This window comes from Dermacentor albipictus, chromosome 4 (genome assembly GCF_038994185.2).
Source record: "Dermacentor albipictus isolate Rhodes 1998 colony chromosome 4, USDA_Dalb.pri_finalv2, whole genome shotgun sequence".
Lineage (NCBI taxonomy): Eukaryota > Metazoa > Arthropoda > Arachnida > Ixodida > Ixodidae > Dermacentor > Dermacentor albipictus.
In genome coordinates, this window is record NC_091824.1 from 124,157,360 (window position 1) to 124,178,678 (window position 21,319).

General features: G+C 43.4%; 1 protein-coding gene across 1 annotated transcript; it reads right to left on the reverse strand.

Moving 5' to 3' along the window:
• Positions 1-6,211: 6,211 nt before the first annotated feature.
• LOC135899555 (leucine-rich repeat-containing protein 58) lies at positions 6,212-20,141 on the reverse strand. The gene is made up of 2 exons (XM_065428852.2): positions 19,407-20,141; positions 6,212-8,230 (listed from the first exon to the last, which is right to left on the reverse strand). Exons 1-2 carry the CDS (start codon positions 19,928-19,930, stop codon positions 7,618-7,620), a joined length of 1,137 nt encoding a protein of 378 aa, XP_065284924.1. The 5' UTR covers positions 19,931-20,141; the 3' UTR covers positions 6,212-7,617.
• Between the last annotated feature and the right edge of the window lie 1,178 nt (positions 20,142-21,319).

Below are 21,319 nucleotides of genomic sequence, written 5' to 3' on the forward strand. Positions count from 1 at the left end.
TAAGAGGAAGCTTAGCTTGGGCGCAACTCCGACGCGGCCTATTCAGATACATGTAAAACGCAGAAACGCTTTTCTGAGATAACTCCTGAATCGCTTTTAATGAAATTTGTTGCATTTGAGAGAGCAAGTTAAATTCTAGTGTCTGTTGGAAGCAGAATTTCGATTTAGGGCCGGAACATTGTTTAAAATATTTTGAAAAATTGGAAACTTCGAAAAAAAATAGGACGAAGTTTACAAATTAAGAGCTCTGCATCGAGAATAGATATCGCGGTTCTGTACACGGCACCCACTACACCATTCAATGCGGACAAATAGGATATATCTATTTGTATCTTACATGAATTGGTTATGTTAGGTACAAGGGTTCTGCAAGAGCCGTATTTCCATAATACTTAATTTTTTGAGACTCATGTGTAACATATCAATTTTGTCCGCTGTAGACGTACAATTATGTGCAATTCACGGAATTGTGATATCAATTTTCATTGCTGATTTACAGATTTATAAACTTAATTGTTTCGTTTTCTGAAACTTTTTGATTTGTGCCACTTATCAATAAAATATTGACGACATAAATCGAAAATTCGAAACACAGGCACTAGAATTTAAGTTTTTCTTTTAAATGCAACAAATATAATCAAATTTGGTGCAGTGGTTGCCGAGAAAAACGAATTTTCCTTCGACGTGTATTCAGATAGGAGCATCCGACCTAATTTTTCCTCTTAGGAGGAGGCCGAGCTGCAATGTGAGCCCCCCCCCGAACGAAATTTCTGGCTACGCCACTGGTACCAGTGAGATGAATCCCACTGCTCATCGTTCTGTCGCGTGTTGTTCTGCAGTCACACATGGTGGCTCTATTTGGTGGCATGAGCTCTAGGCTCATTTTCACACGGGCCTTTTGATGAAGTCTGCCTCTTCAACAGTCAGTTAAGTGAAAAGCCACCACTGGACCCATAGCCCAAAGACCAATTCCTGCATGCTTTTCGCCAATCGGGTAGTGTGCGGAAACTATGCATGATACACCACTTCAGCTACACCAATAATCACACAGCTGAACCTGCTACATGAAGTTAAGCCATTGATATAGGTAGAGGAACATGTTGCACGTATGCAACAGTTACTCATCCCTTGAAATGTGAATGACCCAAACCTTCGCGAGCATATTGGTCGCAACCATGCGGCAGCACAAGTGGGAATACTTCTATCACAAGTGAAAACAAGTAGAATAGTGCCACCATCTCAACTGGTTTGTCAAGATTACCTTGCCTGCAAGTTTCTTGTTTATATTGGATAGCCTTCCTATTTTATGAATTAACAGCTTTCACAACATTTACTGCGCTAATGAAGGCACAGCACAGATACCAGTACTGAAGGAGGTATATACAAGTAGAGCAGTAAACTTATGGGTAAATTCAAAAATATACCGGTAAAACTACGTCAACCAAACTATTTTCACATTAGAAGATGTACCACCGGCAATGAATCCACATTTAGAACATGCAATAAGTGCCATGTGTAGAAGATTGAGACGTGCGATACCAAAAACCTCTTTGCCTTTTGAATATTGACATAAAGAAAAATTCCAGTCTGTACTTCTGTGTCGGAGGGTACACTATCAAAGGAGAGGTGCAATATGAATTTTGTATGTAGTAGTACCTTATGAATGTGCTACTCGAGCTGGACAAGGATAGCACCTTGTCCAATGCTGGACAAAGCATTGGACAAGATACCATATGTATGTCTGACACATTAAAAATCTTTTCTATTGAACAATCCGAGCTCTAAATGTGAAATGCATGCTGTTTTCAGCTAGTAATAGCGCATATATATATTTGACCTGCACCACAAAGAGCTTATCTCACAATTTAAAAAATGTGTACACCTTAGTGTTATGTTGCTTTTCATGGTGCCTAAATTTACCTAATACAGTTATGAATTTACAGGTTGCTTCACATGTTTATAGCTAAAAACTTTCCTGGTCAAAATGCTTTCCTGGTCAAAGCACCTTGACACAGTAATAGCAAATTGTCGCCGCAAGTTGTTTTTTCTAAGACGCGTATTAAAATCTTCCACACCAACAGTACGTCTATTGGCATACAAAACACTAGTCCGCCCCGTTTTAGAATATGCTATAGTTATATGGGACCCGTTCACTAAAAGCGATATTGGAAAGCTAGAAAGCTTACAGAAAAAAGCAGTTCGATTCATTTACAATACATATGGGCGTAGTTCTATTACTAACCTTTTATCTCGGAGCGGCTTGCCTTCTATAAGTGACAGAAATCGTGCATGTCGTTTAAAGTTCTTTTTCCAAATAATAAATGGTCACTACAACATCGACACGTCTCGCATTATCACCTATGCAACAGGTTACGCTACCAGACAGCGACACTCACTAGCTGTAACACCATTTACAACACGTGTCAACTGCTTCAAGTATTCCTTTTTTCCAAGAACTATAGTAGATTGGAATAAGCTGGCCGATAAAACTGTAACACAGGACTCACTATCACTTTTTGAAACATATCTTTAACTTTTTTGGGGGGCACATGCTGAGATTGTCAGTGATAGCACTGTTTTACTGTATGATTGGGAAAGATCACCGATGTAACCTTGAAGCGCTTGTTTTTTGCGCTTGTGTGTTTTTTTTTGTGCCTGTGTTTTCTGCGCCTGTTTTCTGCGCTTGTGTGAAACGCTTGTGTGAAGCGCTGGCTTGAGGAATTTTTGAGTGAAATTCCCCATTGTTGTATTTATATTGTTTCGTGAACTTATTCGTGTACCACGCTGCTAAGATCTTGTTTAAGATCGCAGTATTTATAAATAAATAAATAAATAAAAAACCACAGAAAACTACTTGCATTGCGACTGTGGGGTCACAACATGAGCATTTATGTGGTATCCTTGTCCATCGATGTGTCCTTGCACTATAAATGTAAAATGTCACACCTGCAAAGCTGAGCATCCACCTTTACATTTCAAACGATTTTTCAAATGCTCAGCAGTTATGCTTATCAGTGCATCCTGACAGCAAATCTACACCACCTTAATTTAAGCGTGATGTAAAGAGATGTTTGTGCATAGCCAAGCTGTTCTAGCGTACGTGCAGGAATACAGCATTGTCCAGTGGCCCCGTATAGCCCAGGCGTAACTAGTAAACAAGGCGGCTGATAATACTAAGCTGACCCATATGTAGGAGCATTATATTATCTAACCCACATGCAAAGTTGCTTTCAGTGTACTGAATAACCACAGCTTTGATTTGCCAAGTTATATTACTGCACACACACAGTGCTGAAACAGTCTGTACAATAGTGAGCAATGTGCCAAGGAATGAAAGATTACTCGTGATGTATAGATTTCAATAGTAGATGTGAATGCATACCCAATTCACCAGTATGCGTGTTTTCTTCTGGAACAATTTTACATAAAGCACAGAGGCTGTGCCATTGCGGCCTCTTGATTGCAAATTTCTGTGCTCTCACAGTGGTAATGGGGGTATCATTCATTTGGCTACCTGAATGGTGAATAGATAATGGAGCAAAACAATCTTCCAGTTTTACACAGAACACCTTGTGCTTTATTCACTAAACTGAGCCTAAGGAATGATTCGCTGGTTTGTTATGCAATCAAAAAAACGGCAAGGAATGTTTCCTCACTTTTTGTGCGGCCCTGTCTTCCGCCATATGAGCCTTCATTTCATTGTCACGTGCATTATGAAGCGTGTACTAATTAAGAAAGACGAACACAAAACTACATACTACATCAACCTTTTCACACTACGAGAGGTCTCTGAACTTACTGCTAAGCTAAGTCACTTGATAATCTCGGTTTGCTTTTAAATAAATGCAGGTAGTGGCCAGCTGTTTATGTTATGCTATGCATTTCTTCATTTTCCTAAAATATGGCTGTGCATTAGCTAGCTAGGTTGTTACTGCATAAATACATAAACAACATGCAGCCCATGCCCAACTAACTCAAATAACCTGAGTAGAGCTCACAATAGTTCATATCTCATGTGCATCCTGTGTGGGCATACTTTTTATATGTAGAGCAATCAAAACAGAACACAAATGTACGATGCTGACAGTATCAAACAGTCTCAAGTCGATCATCCTTGTTTGCTGCCATGGGTAAAGAGGGAGCATGCCTGTCATGGTACTGCTTAAAGGGACAATAAAGAGAAAAAATGATTTCTTCTACATCAGTAAATTACCTCTCCAGGACACCGAAACACCGCTCTTAGCATGGTAAGACTCTTGGTAAACCAGAAAAAATGGAAGAAAGAAAGACGGGTGGCGATGCCTTCATGAAGTTCCCGCACATGATCGCTGTGACGTCATGGATTTTGATGGCATCTTCTAGGGCCTACTTAATTATATAGCGGTACAGATTGACTACATTGTGTTCTAAAGGCATGAAATATTAAACATGGCAAGTTTCGGGAACCTTCGCTCAGCCAACGTGGCCCAAATGCGAAAACATACTTTGGAACCCCTGACGTCACATTGATGTAACCACATCGGGGTTTCGGAGCGAAATTCAAGTACTGATACTTCGACCTTCATTTTCTCATCTAATAATCAAACTATTATTTTGAAATGACTGCCTGCAGTGTTCTCAAACAACGTTTTATTAGTCTAAACTGATTTAATATTTCGCTTTAGTGTCCCTTTAATTTTGTGCACTTTGGTAATGTTTTGTACATTGTTTAAATGTTAAATTAGGTATGTCTAAGTAGTAAGGTGGCAACAGATTGGCCACCCAGGCTGGCAAGAAAGAATACAATTGTTTGATTTCATGCAAAATAAGTTCTCTTATCAGCAATATAAATTATTTGCTTTCAAATTAATACTCCCTTTGGAAACATCTCATGAGTATATATCTGCATAAGGTCACCGCTATACATACATATTGCTTTGATGCCACTCATAATGAATTGTACACTCACTGCTTAACCTTCAATTCCTTGCTGCGTGAAGTTAACCACTTACACACAACTTTTTGTGCACAGTGAGAACATCATTCATCACTGAGCACATCATTTAAGGTTATATTTTGCTTGGAAAGTTTATAAGCAGCAAGTATTACATTCTTTGCATGTTTGATGCCTCATCTTTGGTGGCTTTATATATGTAAAAAAAAAGCAATGGGCATTTCATGCATCCAAGTGCTTTAAGCACTCTCTTAAAATTGGCAGAGTGAAAAAAAAGCATGAGCAAGCGAATGCAAGAATGTCGGCAAGCTGTACTCGGAGCCTCTCTCACACGCGTGCTCAGTGGTAAAGAGGTGTGTCTTGGCGACCTATGCAGCTGTATTCCGCGACAGATGTGCATGTGTTTCGTATTCTTGTAAGCTGTCACTGGCACTACAGAAACTGCGCCATCGCGCCGAACACGGGGACTTCGGATGAATCGCTTCCGGCGACAATATCACTTTCGCGTGGCGTAGAACGCGTGCTGTTGGATAATTCGAGAGGTTTTGCTCAACCAGCCAAAGCAGCGCGCACTCAAAGTAATCATCCGAGAATATGCCGCATGTTGCTGACATGATGCGATTACAATACATATTTAAAAGGTGGCTCAGATAAGATGCCTGTGCAGTGTTTTAAAGAAGGATGACGGTGCCTCAGGGGCAGCTCAGAGATGTCTCTGAGCTGCCCACGGGCAGCTCAGACACGGGCAGCTTAGGGATGTCTTTTGTGGTGATTTAACAGGCCCAATCCACATCGCGTCACGGAAACGATCCCCACTGCCTCATCAGTGCGAATTTGCCAGCGTTCTGGGGCTACATTAGATGGCACTAGCCAGGCACATATTTCTGGAAATGTTGCTCACGTGATGTTTTCACACGCACGCTTTTCTTGTTAGACTGGTCGTTTTAGGTCGCTTTAGCTGCACAGTTTACATTTAGCGCCTGGTTCGTTCAGAGCATGTCGCTACAGTTCAACGCTCTCAGTGGCGCTCTCACCTTTGAACCTGCGAGTATAGCCGAGATCCAGCAGACTTTTGCTCACGTGAATCATTTTATTTCTCTGCGATCAGCTAAACGATCGGCTCGGGCAGGCTCCCTCCAGCTCTAATCTTGAGAGGGATGCGCATCGTTGCAAACTGAGACGAAGCGCGGTATAAAACCCAGTCATAGGTGTTCAGTTCAGCACCATTACAGTCCGCCGATAGTAATATCTAAGCCAACAACATAGAAATGTGACGCATTTTAGTTTCAATCCAATTTAATCTCTTGTGCACAATTCTTTTTCCTTATCTGCCTTCAGATGAACTGTTCATTGCACATAACAAAGCAACTAGGGAGAATATTGTGACTAACAGCATTTGAGAATAGAGGAAACCCTCACATTTCGAAAAATCAATGCAAAAATACTCACATTTCAACAAAATAAAATAATCGGTTCTAATAATCATCACTTTGAAATAAAGATGTCCTTTGTCACACTATAAAAGGCTTTAGTGCAAGAATATTGAGACCAGCAAACAAGATTAGCATCGACTAATCAAAAGGGCAATGCAGCAGATGCGTTATCAACAATGTTTGAATTGTGCAAGTTGGAAAATTCTACTAATTCTCTACTCCAATTGTTAACTTATTGAAACATGCCTCCTCAGTTGTGACACATTTATATATAGTGACATCTTTATATAATCTCTATTCGGCTGCAGTTAGGCACATGCAACTAAGGCACATCTCATGTGCTGAAGATGCATACTTTGATAAATACATGTGACATGCGTACTATTCATTAATGCATGTGCAACAAAGCTATGAAGTGGCCTTTGTTCATAAACTGGTGCACAAATGCTTAAAACTGCAGGAGCACTTATCAAATAAGAACCTCATGACTGCACTGCACACCATTTTTGTACGCATGAACTCTGGTCTGAATGGATTTCTTCAAATACACTTTCTTACACTGTGCAGTGAAGTACACATAAATGAAAAAGTGAATATAAAGAAATTGGGTCCATAATTCATAGTAAGAGGTATCATTCATACACATTTCTGCTGACTAAATGCGGACAGCACTGCCTTGAATGCGAGACCCCTGTTTTTGTAAGAAAAACAAAGGAGCACGAATTAATATCCAGGGTTAAAGGGGATACTGAAATTGAGAAATAGTAAATCGTATGACTTGAACCAGCATTTTGTTTCTCTTGGCTACTACTCATTTCAAGCCATACACCATTTGATCAACAGTCATTGATGAACTTGCAGCACAAGTCTTTTCGGCCATCGCTGTACCATTCTGTGAAGAGTCGCCTGCACCTGTGAAATGTGTCCAGTGTTTAAAACACTGTTTATGAACAAGGGCGAAAAACTACAAGGACTGAAGATAAAATTGTTAATCCTATTGTGATAGGTACGTGACCCACCTGTCCTGGACCTTTCTAACCTTGCGGCAATATAGTTAAGAGAAAAGGAGGTGCTAGGCCTAACTTATACGACGCCACTAGCGCTAGCCTGTACTGCGTTCACGTGTCTGCATATCTCATCAGGTCTACAGCAGAGCGACGGCACGCACACTGCTCGTACGCGGACGTCCATCAATCACGCCACGTGGTCCCTTTTCAATCGCCGCGCCCGCACTGCGCCCAACGTCGGCAATCACCCGAGCAGGACGCGTCGCAGGCGGTCGGGGTCCTCTTCCACCGGATCCTGGGCGTGCGACGAGGAGGCCGAGGAGTCGGCCTGCAGCTGAGAGCTGCAGTGCGCCGAGCACAGGTACTGCAGCAGGGGCAGCCGGTACTTGCCGCAGAAGTCCACGAACTGGATGCGCTCCACGTGGCTGTCGAAGTAGACGCCGCCGCACTGCGGGTTGACGCAGTGCTGCGCCGACGCCAGGTACTCGCGCACGCTGGCCGGCAGGAAGGCGCTCGCCTCTGGCGACTCGTGCAGGCCCGCGCGGATCGCGCAGCGGGCGGCCAGCTCGCGCAGGCTGGGCGCCCGGTACGTGAGGTCGTGCACGAAGCGGCCCACGAGCGGGTTGCCGCGCAGGCTCAGCTCGACCAGCTGGCCCAGGCGCACCAGTCCGGGGGGCAGCGTGCGCAGCCGGTTGTCGTGCAGCGCCAGCGAGCGCAGGCTGCGCAGGTCGGCCAGCGAGGCCGGCACGCTGGCCAGTCGGTTGCCGCTCAGGCACAGGCTGCGCAGCCGCCAGAGCCGGCCCAGCGAGGCCGGCAGCTCCTCGAGCTGGTTGCCGCCCAGGTACAGAGCTTCCAGGCTGCGCGTGGGAAGAGCAGAAGCACGCGCGGCCCTATAGGAGCGAGCTTCTTGCCGCACAACGCCGAGCAAAGCGGTGCGCTTTCCTTTTTTTTTTCTGGGCGGGCATGGAGGTTCTAAAGCAACCTCCGCGTGCAAAATCCGCAAGAAGATCGCGCTGGCAAACAGAGGGGGGAAAGCGAATCGGTTGGCAAATAACCTATGCCTAACGCCTCCCTCCCTCAACAATGACAGGCAAGTTTCTATACATACAGGATGTTTCAGTGAACACATTCGAAAATTCTTAGTTTGCCTGTGGTAGATAGCACAATTATAGTTCATGAGGTGGTCTATTCGAAGTGGTGGGCACTCCTTGCACGAAAATCTGAAATGCATAATCGACTAATTAACAGAAATTCACTACTTACTTTTTAACTAATTACCTTATGGCCCATATTGTAATTTATAAATTCTAGCCGTGGAGTTCGCAAGGCGGATCCACTTCGAACGAATTCTCAGATGACACCAGTTTCTAAAAATTAATTCCCGAAGTTTGTGGAGAAATGCATTGGCGTTCCAGTTACTTCCTTGACAAATCGTCCTTATATGCATTCAAGCACAAAATTATAACTAGAACGCCAATGCATTTCTCCGCAAAGTTAGCGAATTCATATCTTTTATAGTCTGTTTTATCGCTAAAGCAGTCAGTTCATCGCCTCGGCCACAGCGATTTGCAGCGAAGTTACTAAGCCAAACATGAAAAATCGAATTTAACTTTCTTTTTTGTTTCAAAAGTGTTTCATGTCATATGTGACGTAATTGACTGAAGGTAGTATTTTGTTCCATTCCGTGAATTGTTGTTCGTAGCAGCTGTGCCTCCAATGCGTCTACCGTTGTCCTTGTGTCTCCCTGCGCTCAACCATCAAGATGCACCAACAAGCCGACATCGCCACCCTTTTCTAATTGTGTTCATATCGCATATTTGGACGCTACAATTTCCAAAGGTCCTTTAATATTGGAACATTCGAAATATCCGCTGTTAATTAAACTTGCGATTCGAAGCTTTTACGTGCTACGGAAGCGAAAAGCAAAGCCCGATCTTGTGCTCATATATTCAATATGGTGGACTCGCGACCTAATACCGCGATTCCTTTCAGCGGATAACTGATAAGCACCTATCGACTCCGGCACACTCAGACAAGGTGTACCAAGTCCGGGTCATCATATCACCAGCTTACGTCACGCCTCTGGCAAGGCCAGCGATGCGCTATCGTCCAAAAGGAAGGAGACGAACCTTACAACCTAGCTTCAGAACGGACTGGTCCTGGATATAGGACTACCTAGAATACGCAGCACAATCATTCCCCCTGGGCCTTAAGAAGTTGTGCAATTGTGCGGGCTCTTCACGCTCACTGCATAAAAAAAAAAGAAACCTTACTGTCTACGACACTAGTCATATTACGACGCTATATATCTTTTTTTTTTCATTAGGTCTGCAAAGTCTGCTGTCAATGAATGCTTTGTGTGCGACACACACTCACACAACAACTGTAAGAAGCCAGCAGATAATGCAATCAAGGGAATCAATGGTTTATGGGCAATTTGTATGCGCCAAAGATCACATACTGCATGACGTCTGCGGTGCAGAGGGTGTGGCACATCCACTGTTAGAGGGTCATGCGTGACGCTGCCTCTTGCATGAGTCGACCTCCTATTATTGTTTCGCACTTTTAATATTTCACTCTGAGAACAGCTAACATAAAATATATGCGCTGCCGGCGCTTCTTTCTTTTTATTATTATTACATTTGTTTGTGGGCTGCCGTTCTCAATATTCCGATGTATAACTTTGTGAAGAATGAAAGACAAGGTATGAGCAAATTTGGTGGTAAACGAGTAATTGGGTATGCGTGGTTCGGAATTTGGTTCGAAATTATATTTGCCGAAGCGATGCCCGACGCTGGACGCTGGATTTTCTGCGACGCGGGGCCCTTGACGCTCTCGCGTGAATACTCCGAATGCGGGTGTGTGCTCTACGTAACCTTTGGAACGGAGAGCGTGCGACTACTGCCTCGCTCCCCGTGGCCGAGTTTCCATGACCCTGACGCTCGACGAATACGCATGGCGCATCACGTATGCGGCGGCCATGTGGGCTTTATCGGAGAGCTCGTGTAGTGAAAGTTGTCGCCGACGGCGTGGCTGCTTACCGCCTTCATATTGGCGCAGAGCCATGAACGACGTTCAAGCATCCAATTTGTTCCGTCAGTTTGCGACAGTAGTGTATACCAGGTGTTTCTTTCTTGTTTATCTTAACCAAATTTCATTTTAAAAATTCACCCTCAGCAGATAGCACAATTGTGCCTCCTTGAGCTATATTACTTCAATAAGCGTACATTACTTGCATGTGAAGTCCAAATGCACGACCAAATAATTATCAACTGAATGACTACTTTTTTTATATAGTGTATAGTTACCTTAAGGCGCATGTTACAATTTAAGAAACAGAGCGCGCAAGTTCGCAAGACACATCCACTAATAATGAATTCTGAGGCTGGCATCAGTTTTCGAGATGCGCGTTACGAAATAGTGCGAGAGAGAAGCGGTCCGTTGCGGAAAAGGAAGGGGTAGACGATATCATCTGCAGCCCTTGCTGGAGCACGGCTCAGCGCAAATAGTGCGACGAAATGCACTGGTGTACCAATTAAACTTAAGGACCCTCTATTCTTTAGTTAAACTTGTCCCACCCAGTTTTGGAAGGCGCTTATTGGTTAAATCTTAGTGGGACAACTGTGCCTACTGGCCGCAAGTTTGACAGCACTTATTTCAAATGCATAGTGTCAAGAACGGCCCGCTGAGGTGCAAGTTTTGCCAGCCAGTTGCGACAGCGGCGTCAACTTTTCTTGGACAATGCGCCACGTCCGCCACTCTGCGTCGCGGGATTGCCGAGATGAGTTCGACGAACCAGGCTTTGTGACGGAACCCGCCACCGCCGACCTGGTCTGCTGTGAACAAGGGAGTCCCCGAGGGAACGTAGTTCGAGGCCCCTTACCACGCACCGTTCCTGACGTCAGCCCCGAGTTCTGCGAAGACCGTCTGACCTCGGTTGAGGACCATGAACCTGTGCGGAAGTGTGTGTGTATGTAATCCCTCCGGCAGAGAGGCGGCTCGTCTACTGGTCGAACGTTTCCCTCACCAAGGGATCGAGGGAGGACCGAGTGTTTATAAACCGCTGTTGTGCGGCTGCTCAGTATACTTTCTCTCGCAGTCATGCTAGACTGATGAACTGCAACGTCCTGATGTAGATACTGTAAATAAACCCATATTCCTCGTTCTCGATGAGAAGCAGTCCTTCCTTCAACAACGTCCTCAGCGTGGATAAGTTGGACGACGGCATGCGCCAGCTACCATCTGATTCATGCCCGACGCCAATCTTGACAACTGGTTACGAGCGATGGGATTGACCTCCCAATCCTTACAATAGTACTAGTTTCAACATTCGTTCCAAGTGGACACGCCTTGAGAAATCGCCGGCTTTAACTCACCAATCGCGACTTGATGTGGTCCATTAACTCGAAATTTTCGCGTGAAATCGCTGACTCTAAGCCTCTCCCACCGATAGCGAACGCCATTTGTCATGGACTGTGTGACGTCCGGAAAGGGGGGGGGGGCACCGCTGTGTCGACGGCTAGTCAACAGTTCAAGACCACATCGGACGTTTTGCTTCGCACCTTCTGACACCCAAATGGCGAAACAAAGGCGTTGCTTTTGAATTGTGCCCGCAATTCCTTCACTCGTGCGATAAAAAGCAGCAGGACTGCCGAGACGAAGCTCTAACCGGGAGCCAACCCTGATTTCCCAATTCAAATACATGTAATACCGGCGTCACACGGCCACTTTTGATCGCGATTGACCCCGATCTGGATCGAAATTATAGACCGCGGATTGGCTCCTCACCGCAGCTTGCTCTAAGAAGCCAATCGCGACACAGAAATTGGACCCCAATCGGATTCGACCGAGATCGAACGTGCTCCGTGTGACAACCGGGTAAAACAAAGAAATGCTCTCAGTAGACAACCGCTGAACTGGTTTGAACTCTTTAAGAGAGAATACAGCATTTGTTGGAGCTTTTAAAGCGGGCGCATGCCATACGTTAGGGCTTACGTGAAGATGTTGAACTACAACACTTGCTCTTGCAAGCACTTCTTCCGACCCACAATTTAGTGGTATATTGAGAGCAATGTAAAATAGAAATGTTTTGTCCGCTTTATAGATGTCTCAATAGCAGCAGTTTCGAGAATTTTATATAATCTTTTATTGCTGGTTAAAGAGTCTACTTTTTCAGTTACTTCTTTATCGATTTTCTAGAAATTTTGCAAAGAAACATCAATGGCTAAATCAAAACTCTACTCCTTAAGTCGATAGGTTTTAACATTTACTTTTAAATGCAATAAACGTGATCACCATTGGCTCAGTCAATGCCGAGAAATGCGATTTCTCCGCTCCCATGTATCTAGACAGGAGCTCATGAAGTAAGGCTTAATTCTTAGAGTTGTATAGCGACTAGTTTAAAGTTCAATATTATTTTTATAATTAGCAGTATATATACAGCGATTTTCTACGCAATGTCCGCCTCCTCGAATAATGTACCCCACGCCATAAAATTGTGCTGCCAAGGCGGCTAGAAAAGGTTGTTAAATTGGATATCAAAACAATTAAATTACTTGTCATACTGGTTAGTTTGGCACAGAACTAGAAATCATTTTAAAGAAAAGATGGAACCACTGTTGCTGCAGCGATATAAAGGCAATCATCTCCAGTAACGAATTAATGAGCGCCGATACGGCCATTAGAAACTGTGTATTTACCATGGAATAAAAATCTAAATTCGCTGATTGAATTTCTTATTTATTTCAGGGCACATGTTGCAATCGCGGAATTTGAAACCGGTCAGTGCTTAAGTTATCATCCTTATACTAACACCAGCTTTAAGATATCCGCCTCCGAAATTTGCCCTCAAAATGCTACTCCGTGCGCATGGTTTTCGCGCTCACTGCGGCAGGAATGCTTTCCGGGAATTAATCAGGACGTCGATGGACATTTCGCTGCAAGTTTCTTTCAAAGCTAGTCACTGGATTATAGACACCAGCTATATGAAATCAAACATTGAATCCTCATTGGCTTCGATTCGGCGACTGCAACACGTGTCACAACGCAATTAATGAAAACGTCAGGCCATCCTAGTCAAATTGTTAACCAGATATCGCCGCACAATTTCTGATGTCCGCCAGCGCCGAACCATTCATGTTATATGGCAGAAAAAAATAACCTATTTACCTCCACTGCATTGTTTTTAAAAAATTAAGGAAGCAGTAGAACAGGAAGACAGTTTAGACGCATAAAAGTATTTCAAGGTTCTATCAGCACTTATTAAGCGGTAACAGATCTGTCACCAGCGGACAAAATGAAACTTCTCTTACGTGAACTTCTCGCCAAAAGTAGGTAAGTCAGCGGTGCGTCACTAATTCAAAGGCATTATCTCGTATTTGGGCGTTTTTGTCTCGGGAAAAGTGACTAACTTTCTTGTTTGAGTCATCGGTTGTTTTGAAATGAACTGTAGTCTTACTTTACAGATAATTAATTAGACCCGAGCAGACGATGTCAAAATTCATGACGTTACAGCAAGCTGGTGCGAGAACTTCACGGCGGCGTCGCCACCAGTCTTTCGCTCTCGCATCTTTTCTCGCTTACCAAGCCCCATCTCACAGATTATATGGACACTCCAGGCGTATTTCTGCCGTCGGCGTCGCCGTGAGGTTCCGTATAAAATCCTAGGGCGATAAAATTGCCGCCGCGCGCCGTATATGCTGCATGCGCCAGTGAACGCGTACGAGGGTGAGCCGGCGATCGCGGCTCAATCTCGCGCACGCAAGGAAAGAAAGCGGGGAGGAAGCGCGCAAGGCTCCGGCGGGAAGTTAATGAGAGCGCGGGGGGGGGGGGGGGGGGTTCTACTCTAAAAGTGGCCGCGCTCGTCCGCCCGGGCCGCTGTATCTTGAAAGCCACCTGCCACAGGGCACAGTCCACCGTAGGCCGTGTTTTCCCCTGCTTAGTTCCCGTTGATGCGAGAGGCAGCACGAAGGTCAATTCGCTCGCTGCTGCTGCCGTAGTTCCGCGGTCGAGTGAGATGTGTTCGTGCTTACTTGTGCACGCGTGACACCATGTTTGTTAATTTGGTTAGTACGCTCATGTTTACAACTCTTGCACGGCCGATAAAACTACCATCCTTACTTCGTATAGCTGTCCACTAATTGGCTATCGCAATCGATGCTTCGCCTTTCGGGCGAAACTGCGACTTTTTTCTAATGCAAACGCGTAATTCGATAAAGCAGCTTAGAGGGGTACTGACATGATATTTCCGACTATTCATCATTTTTGCTTAACTATAGCTTCTATACTTTAAACACTAGAAAAAAAATAATGAGAAGATTCACAGCGTCGTAAATAATTTAACATAATAGCTTTTCTACGGCAGTTTCGGTTTCGTTTCCCAGGAAGATACTGCGTTGTGATGCCGTGACGCGGTATGTGTGGTCACGTGAGAGCAGGACATTGCTGCATTTTGCCACTTACGGCGCTGTGAGGAAACCAGAAACGCCGTTTACAGAACAGCTTTACAGTTTAGTTCACCTATCCACCATTCAATTAGATTATTATCACTGCGACACACTGAACAGACGTCCGGAAGGAGAGAAAGAATATATATATATATATATATATATATATATATATATATATATATATATATATATATATATATATATATACACACACACACACACAAACATAAATACATACATACATACATACATACATACATACATACATACATACATACATACATAAATACATACATACATACAGATGCACCACATCAATGTATGCAAGTTTCAATGACTCAGCTGAGAGTACATATGTTGTTGTGGGTCAATAAAATTTATCTTTACAGCAGTGTGAACAATCACAGCCTTCCCACATAAGGCACTTGCTTATTCTTTGTAACTAGCATCACTTGCTTAATTATTGTTTTCTATACCCGAACATTTGCCTAGAACCAGCAATTTGTTCAGAAGCAACATCTTTTGAATGAGACCCATACGGGGATTACACTCAAGGTGCAAGGGCACAAAGCTTGCAAGAGCTGCTTGCCACTGGCTTGCCACCTTTACTAATAATATGTCAATGCACTTGACTTGTATCTAGCCTTTAAAACAGTTCTAGCATAAGAACATCTTTGTGAACTCAGGCCTGCAAGATTGCTCAAATAAAGATGAAAGCTGCAGTGAGTGATGTGCCCTTACCACCATACCTACATGAAATGGCACTGCTATATTCAGCAGTTGGAAGGTTTCTGTTTCTAAGAGTATTTCTAAGACATCAATGTTCCCCCTGTTGTCAGTGCCTATAACAGCAAAGGAACAGCAACTATTGTTTTTGTATCGCTCCGCAAGAACTATTTTCCTCTGTGACACTCTTTAATTCATAAGTCTTCCTCGCTGCTAAGCATTCTCCTGTGACACAGCTGTAGTCAAAAACGCAGAAATAAATAACCGATTAAACAGCAAACGTTACAATACTTAGAAGAGCGTGCACTAAGAAGTTAAATTAGGTTTTCAGTCGCTTCAGTAATGATTCTCTCATTTGGAAGAATGTAAGCCAAGAGTAAGAATTTCATAGAGCAAGACAAATAGGAGTAAATGAATATCTGTGTTTACATGGTACATTTCAGCAATATGTGGGTGGTCCTGGAGAGATGCACTCTGCATTTCTTGTCATTTAAAGGAAACTAGTAACATGAAAACGTATGACTTGCAACACAGATGCTCTTTCCTAACATGTTTGTAATCACATTGCTGCAAGCAAGGACCTTAAATGGACCTAGATCACTCAAATTGAATGAGACAAGATAAATTATAAGAGCTTACTTCCTTGTGCTCTGCAAGATGTATAAGAGTGCTCAGAATGTTACACACACACACAAAAAAAAAATAGATTGCGCCATTGTTAAGATGCTACTATAGCTGTGTTGGTTAGAGCATCGCAAGCGCCATGTGAAGAGGTGGGATTGATCCCCACCTGCGGCAAGTTGTTTTTTTCATCCACTTTCACTGCCATTAATTTATTCTTTATTTAAATCAGTTAGTAACTACAAGTAATTTCCCCTATGTTGTCCTTGGCGTCTGTTTGTTGGCTTCTCATGATAGGATTAATAAAAATTGGGCTCCTCGGTTAACCCCCTTTCTTCTCGTTCTTTACTGTGGCTAATGGCTTTGAGAAGTTTATTATGCACAGCTTTATTTCGCTAAAATTAAGTGATACAGAATCCTATGCCTTGAAAATTTGAAAGTATGCCCCAGCTTAGAATGTTTTCTCAGATATTGGACATACTCAGGCTGGGCAATCAGTGCTGCTCATGTGAACCAAGTATTTTCTGATCGACAATGCAATAAAATAAAATTAAGTTTTCATATTTTATGAGCCAAGAACATGATCTGAATATGAGACACACCGTAGTGGAAGGCTACTGAATAAATTTGACCACCTGGGACCAATGCGTGCACCTAAATCTAAGTACATGAGCATTTTTCACTCTCATCGAAACAATGCACTTCCAAGATATTTACAGCAGCATATATAAGCACAAGAAGAGCCTCTGCTGGGTACCAGTGCATAATACACGGCCCCAAGCATTGTTTTACATAAATGAATATGTGTTCATGCTTTGTAGCAAAATAAAGGACAAGAAAAGTTGCGAAACTTGCTTGTAAAACCTAGGATAACATTATACAAGTTTAAATTTTTGAGAACCATGTTGCCAAACTAAAGTGATATTGTCAAACAAGCAAAATGCAGAATGAAAAAGTAACCTAATACCCGTGCCACAAAGGCACAAAAAATGACATTCGTGCGTTAGTGCCTTAAGTTCCGTAATGATAATTTTTTTCGTGGAGCTACCACACATCCAAACTTAATGACATTTGATGTGGTGATGTCGATGACAGCATCTTCTCAAGTGAGCAATCTTAAGGTACTAAATAAAAAATAACTATGCATTTACAAGTTTACTATTTGCCTTTACGAATAGTGAATCATAAAAGCAAGCATACTACAGTGTCGTTATATTGAGTTTGCAGCTGTGTTTTACAATGTTGCAATCGACCATAGCAACTTTGGCCATTCCAAGTCAAATCTAAAGCCCAAAATCAAAACGGTGCTTGACCCACAGAGTTTTTCACTATATTACCTAGAGGGAAATCTGGCACTGCTGCGCTGTGGTATACATGGGAATGCCGGTATATTGCGACTTCGGATTGGCATCGTTCTCAGAGAGCCAAGCAAGCACCGTTCCGTTTGCCACAATGATTCATTTTCTGCTAAAGCAGCACATAGAAAGTTGTTTTAGCTTTATTATCACACAAAAACATGCTGTGTTTAACTATGGGAACTTGTTATTGCATGTACAATTTTATGAAACGTAAAAAGTATCAGCAGGCCGCTACAGTTGGAGAACAGACGACAAGATTCGTGCTCGCTTTGGATGAGTTTGTCATCTGTTGCTTTTCTTCACTTGGTCATGCATTGTAGGTGAGTAAACTTCACTGGAAGATATATGTGAATGGAAACATTTTATGAAGAATTTACTTTAAGAATGCGTCATTTGTGTAGCCATATCCACCTTTTAGACGAAGCCTCTTACAACACCAGCCAACACAAGCCTCGTAGACACATATACCGTCATTCCCATGATGGCACAGCACTCCTTAGGAAACTCCCATAGACGGTGCCGCCAGATTGCCCTCTAGGTGTTATAGTGAGAAACTCTATGGTTTGGCCAGTCAAACCACTCCAATGCTGACCTGAAGAAGTAGACCAAGTACAACTTTCTGCAGGAGCATTGTAGCTGATTGTTATGTAGAAATTATTTTTTATATGGTAGAGACTGTTTCAAGGACTTCAACTGTACTGCACTGGACAAGGTATAGAGTTGAGGGTATGCATTTCTCAGTGAAATTAGTTCTGGTGAACACATTAGATAGCGAATGACATTAAGGAAAATGGAATTAGGTTTGTCCATGTGACATCATGCAAATGGCATTACAATTTAAGGCATCAGCAAGTTAATGTTATTTTCTGTGCTCGAGTGGCATGGATATACATAGAACAGGCTAGCTACCGCATTCATTAGCACAGTTTTAAGTCTATGCATTTACAGCTGTTTGAGGTGGTCAAAAATTGTGTATTAAAAATACAGCCTGTTGTAGTTCACACAAACATTATCTTGTTAGGCCCACTGCAAAACTTTATTGCACTGATGGATTCTGAACATGCAGAGTCTACCAAACACTTGCTTATTGCTTTACACATAACACATAACAGTGCATGCCTTGAATTACAAAGAGTACGTTTACAGAGCATTGCACTTGCTCTTGTCCAACATCACTTTACACTTTACCTCATCATGTGACACACCAAAGCATGAGAAGAATTAGGATTAAGCAGCATACAAATCTGCATTTCATTCTCTTTCAAAGTCAAAGCAATTGCTGCTGCTCTGTGAGATATCTCTGCCTACATAGCGCAGGCCAACTCTGCAAAGAAACGTTATCACAGCAGCTTGGAATCAGTGCTGCAAGGTTTCCTACAGAGCTAATAAAATATTGGGCACTCTATGTGGTGCAAACAAAATGCAGCCTTAAAGTACAGTTTGAGGACACATTCTCGGCGTAAAAACTTCAGTGAACAGGTTATGTAAAAACTTATGAATTACTGTCAACATGAATTAGATGGTATTGCTGCTGGCCAGCACGGTACTCTGCACGAAATGACTTGTACAGAGCAAGGAACATGTTCATGTGAGTACCGCAGTGTTCGTTGGAACCATATTTCATAACAGCTTTGCGCGCTCGGCACGCTGGCTTTTCTGGGCTCTTGCAACAAGACGGGGTCTATCAGAACTACTGCGCACGGCGTGTTGGCAACTGCTGTGCACTTGCCAAGAAAAACACACGCGGCCGCCGAGAGAGGCTAAGTCGAGAGGGCGCTATCATCACTTTCATTCTGAAGCCCTTTCACTCGCGTCATGGCGTTGTAAGTAGTATTATAATGAGTCACAGATGACAGCTGACGCTGCGAAGCGGTAGTTACCTGAGCATGTTTCCGACGCAGTCCGGTAACTGGTCTAGCATGTTGCCTCCCATGTAGAGGTGTCGCAGTTCGCTAAGCTGAGTCAGCTGATCGGGCAGTGTGGTAAACTGGTTGCCCGACAGGTTGAGCACCAGCAGTGGCGCCGGCATCTGTTTAGGCAGGTCGTTCAGCCGATTGCCACGCGCCAACAACACGCGCAGAGAAGGGCACGGTAGCTGTTCACCCAGGCTGGTCAATCCGTTGTTGCTCACGTCTAGCGTGTGCAGCCGCAGTCCCAGGGGCGCCAGGGCGGCCGACGGCAGCCTCTCCAGCCGGTTGCGCTCCAGCCGCAGCGACCGCGGCGCCGTGCCATCGTCCTCTTGCGACGCAGCTACGTCCGACAGCCGTGATTCCAAGCTTTCTGCGTTCAATTCCTGCCCAGACAGGTCCACCACGGGCGGTGGTGACTCGTCGACGCCCCAGTCGACAGCCATCTTCGCAAGAGGCGCCGTCGAGCCAGGCGTGATGAGATGTGATGGGAGCATAGATTGGCAGAGACCGGGTGACGTTCGCTGACCTCAGGATTACGTCACTTGTCATGAGGGCTGTCCTCCTTTCACCTTTCCTCTGCGCGCGCGTTTCAAAGTCCAGTCTCGGGTCCATAGCAAACACGTGCGCATCGCCGCACCTTATCACTGCCTTTATTTATTTTCTTTTATGTTCCTAAGAGCCTACTGGCGTCAGACTAAAGAGCAGCTGTCAGTTCCCGCTCGGTCTCTAGCTTGTCCAGACAAGCAGCCGAGCTTTTTAGATAACAAGAAAATAAGAACTTGCATTTTATTTTCACATATGTATATTATTTCAAGATCGTATATCAATCTCACAATACTCTTCTTACAAGCCGTATTTCCACATTGGTGTCAATCGCTCTTCTATCATGTTTACGCATTTTCCTTGCTTAATGAAGGTTTGTTAAAGGCACCAGTGACGCATTTCTTATCTCAGAACACCGGTCTATCAGTTGAGTTCGACTATATTTTTGTATTTAATAGTAATACCTTTCAGTTCGAGCACGATTCGTAGCACGCTAGATGCAGAAATGTTCTTGGCGACTGGTGAACCGATTTGCATGAAAATTATCATGTGCAAAAAAAATGTTCTTAGCTATTAAAATATGACTACAACAGCTAGCTTTGATAACAAGGTTTAGAGTTGCGCTTGGACTCCTCTGATATATATATATATATCGAAACTGTCGAAATTAAATACTTGTTCTGTTTACCTTGTAGCACCACTCAAGTTCTTTACGTTTGAAAGGTAGCCTGAAGAATCCCTCTTTGCCTACTATATATATATATATATATATATATATATATATATATATATATATATATATATATATATATATATATATATATATATATATATATATATATCACACACACACCGGGTGTCCAAACTATCATGCACCAAGATTTAAAAGTATGCAAATACCACATACCTTGGAGATACTTAGGATAGTTTCTTGCATTCCGCCTATTGCAATAATTAGTCTTAATTAATCATCTTCTCAAATATTATAATTACATGAAAAGTGTCAATGAGAAAATTGTAGAGCAACATGAAACGTTCCCGATACAGCTTTCTGTTGCGCTATACGTGCTACATAAGAAGTGTTTTTCCGGGCGTGAAAGAAGCCCGCGAATACACGCAAATTGCCGCGCCACTGGCCGCTCGAGGCACTTTGCGTGTATTGCGTACACAGCTGTACGGAGGATAGTAGTTTTATCGACCGTATAAACTTGCGAACATTCGCTTACTATCTAAATTAACAAGCACGGTGTCAGCGCGCAAGCAAACATGAACACATCACTCTTGATGACTGGGGACACACCCTGTCAAAACGCTGGCCTGAGAAAGCTCGGCAGCAGCAG

Excerpts from the sequence above, each read along its gene's own strand:
- LOC135899555 (XM_065428852.2), bottom strand. The coding sequence starts at position 19,930 with ATGCTCCCATCACATCTCATCACGCCTGGCTCGACGGCGCCTCTTGCG. Across the intron at positions 8,231-19,406 it reads TGCGTCGGAAACATGCTCAG|CCTGGAAGCTCTGTACCTGG; the intron begins GTAACTACCGCT and ends TCCCACGCGCAG.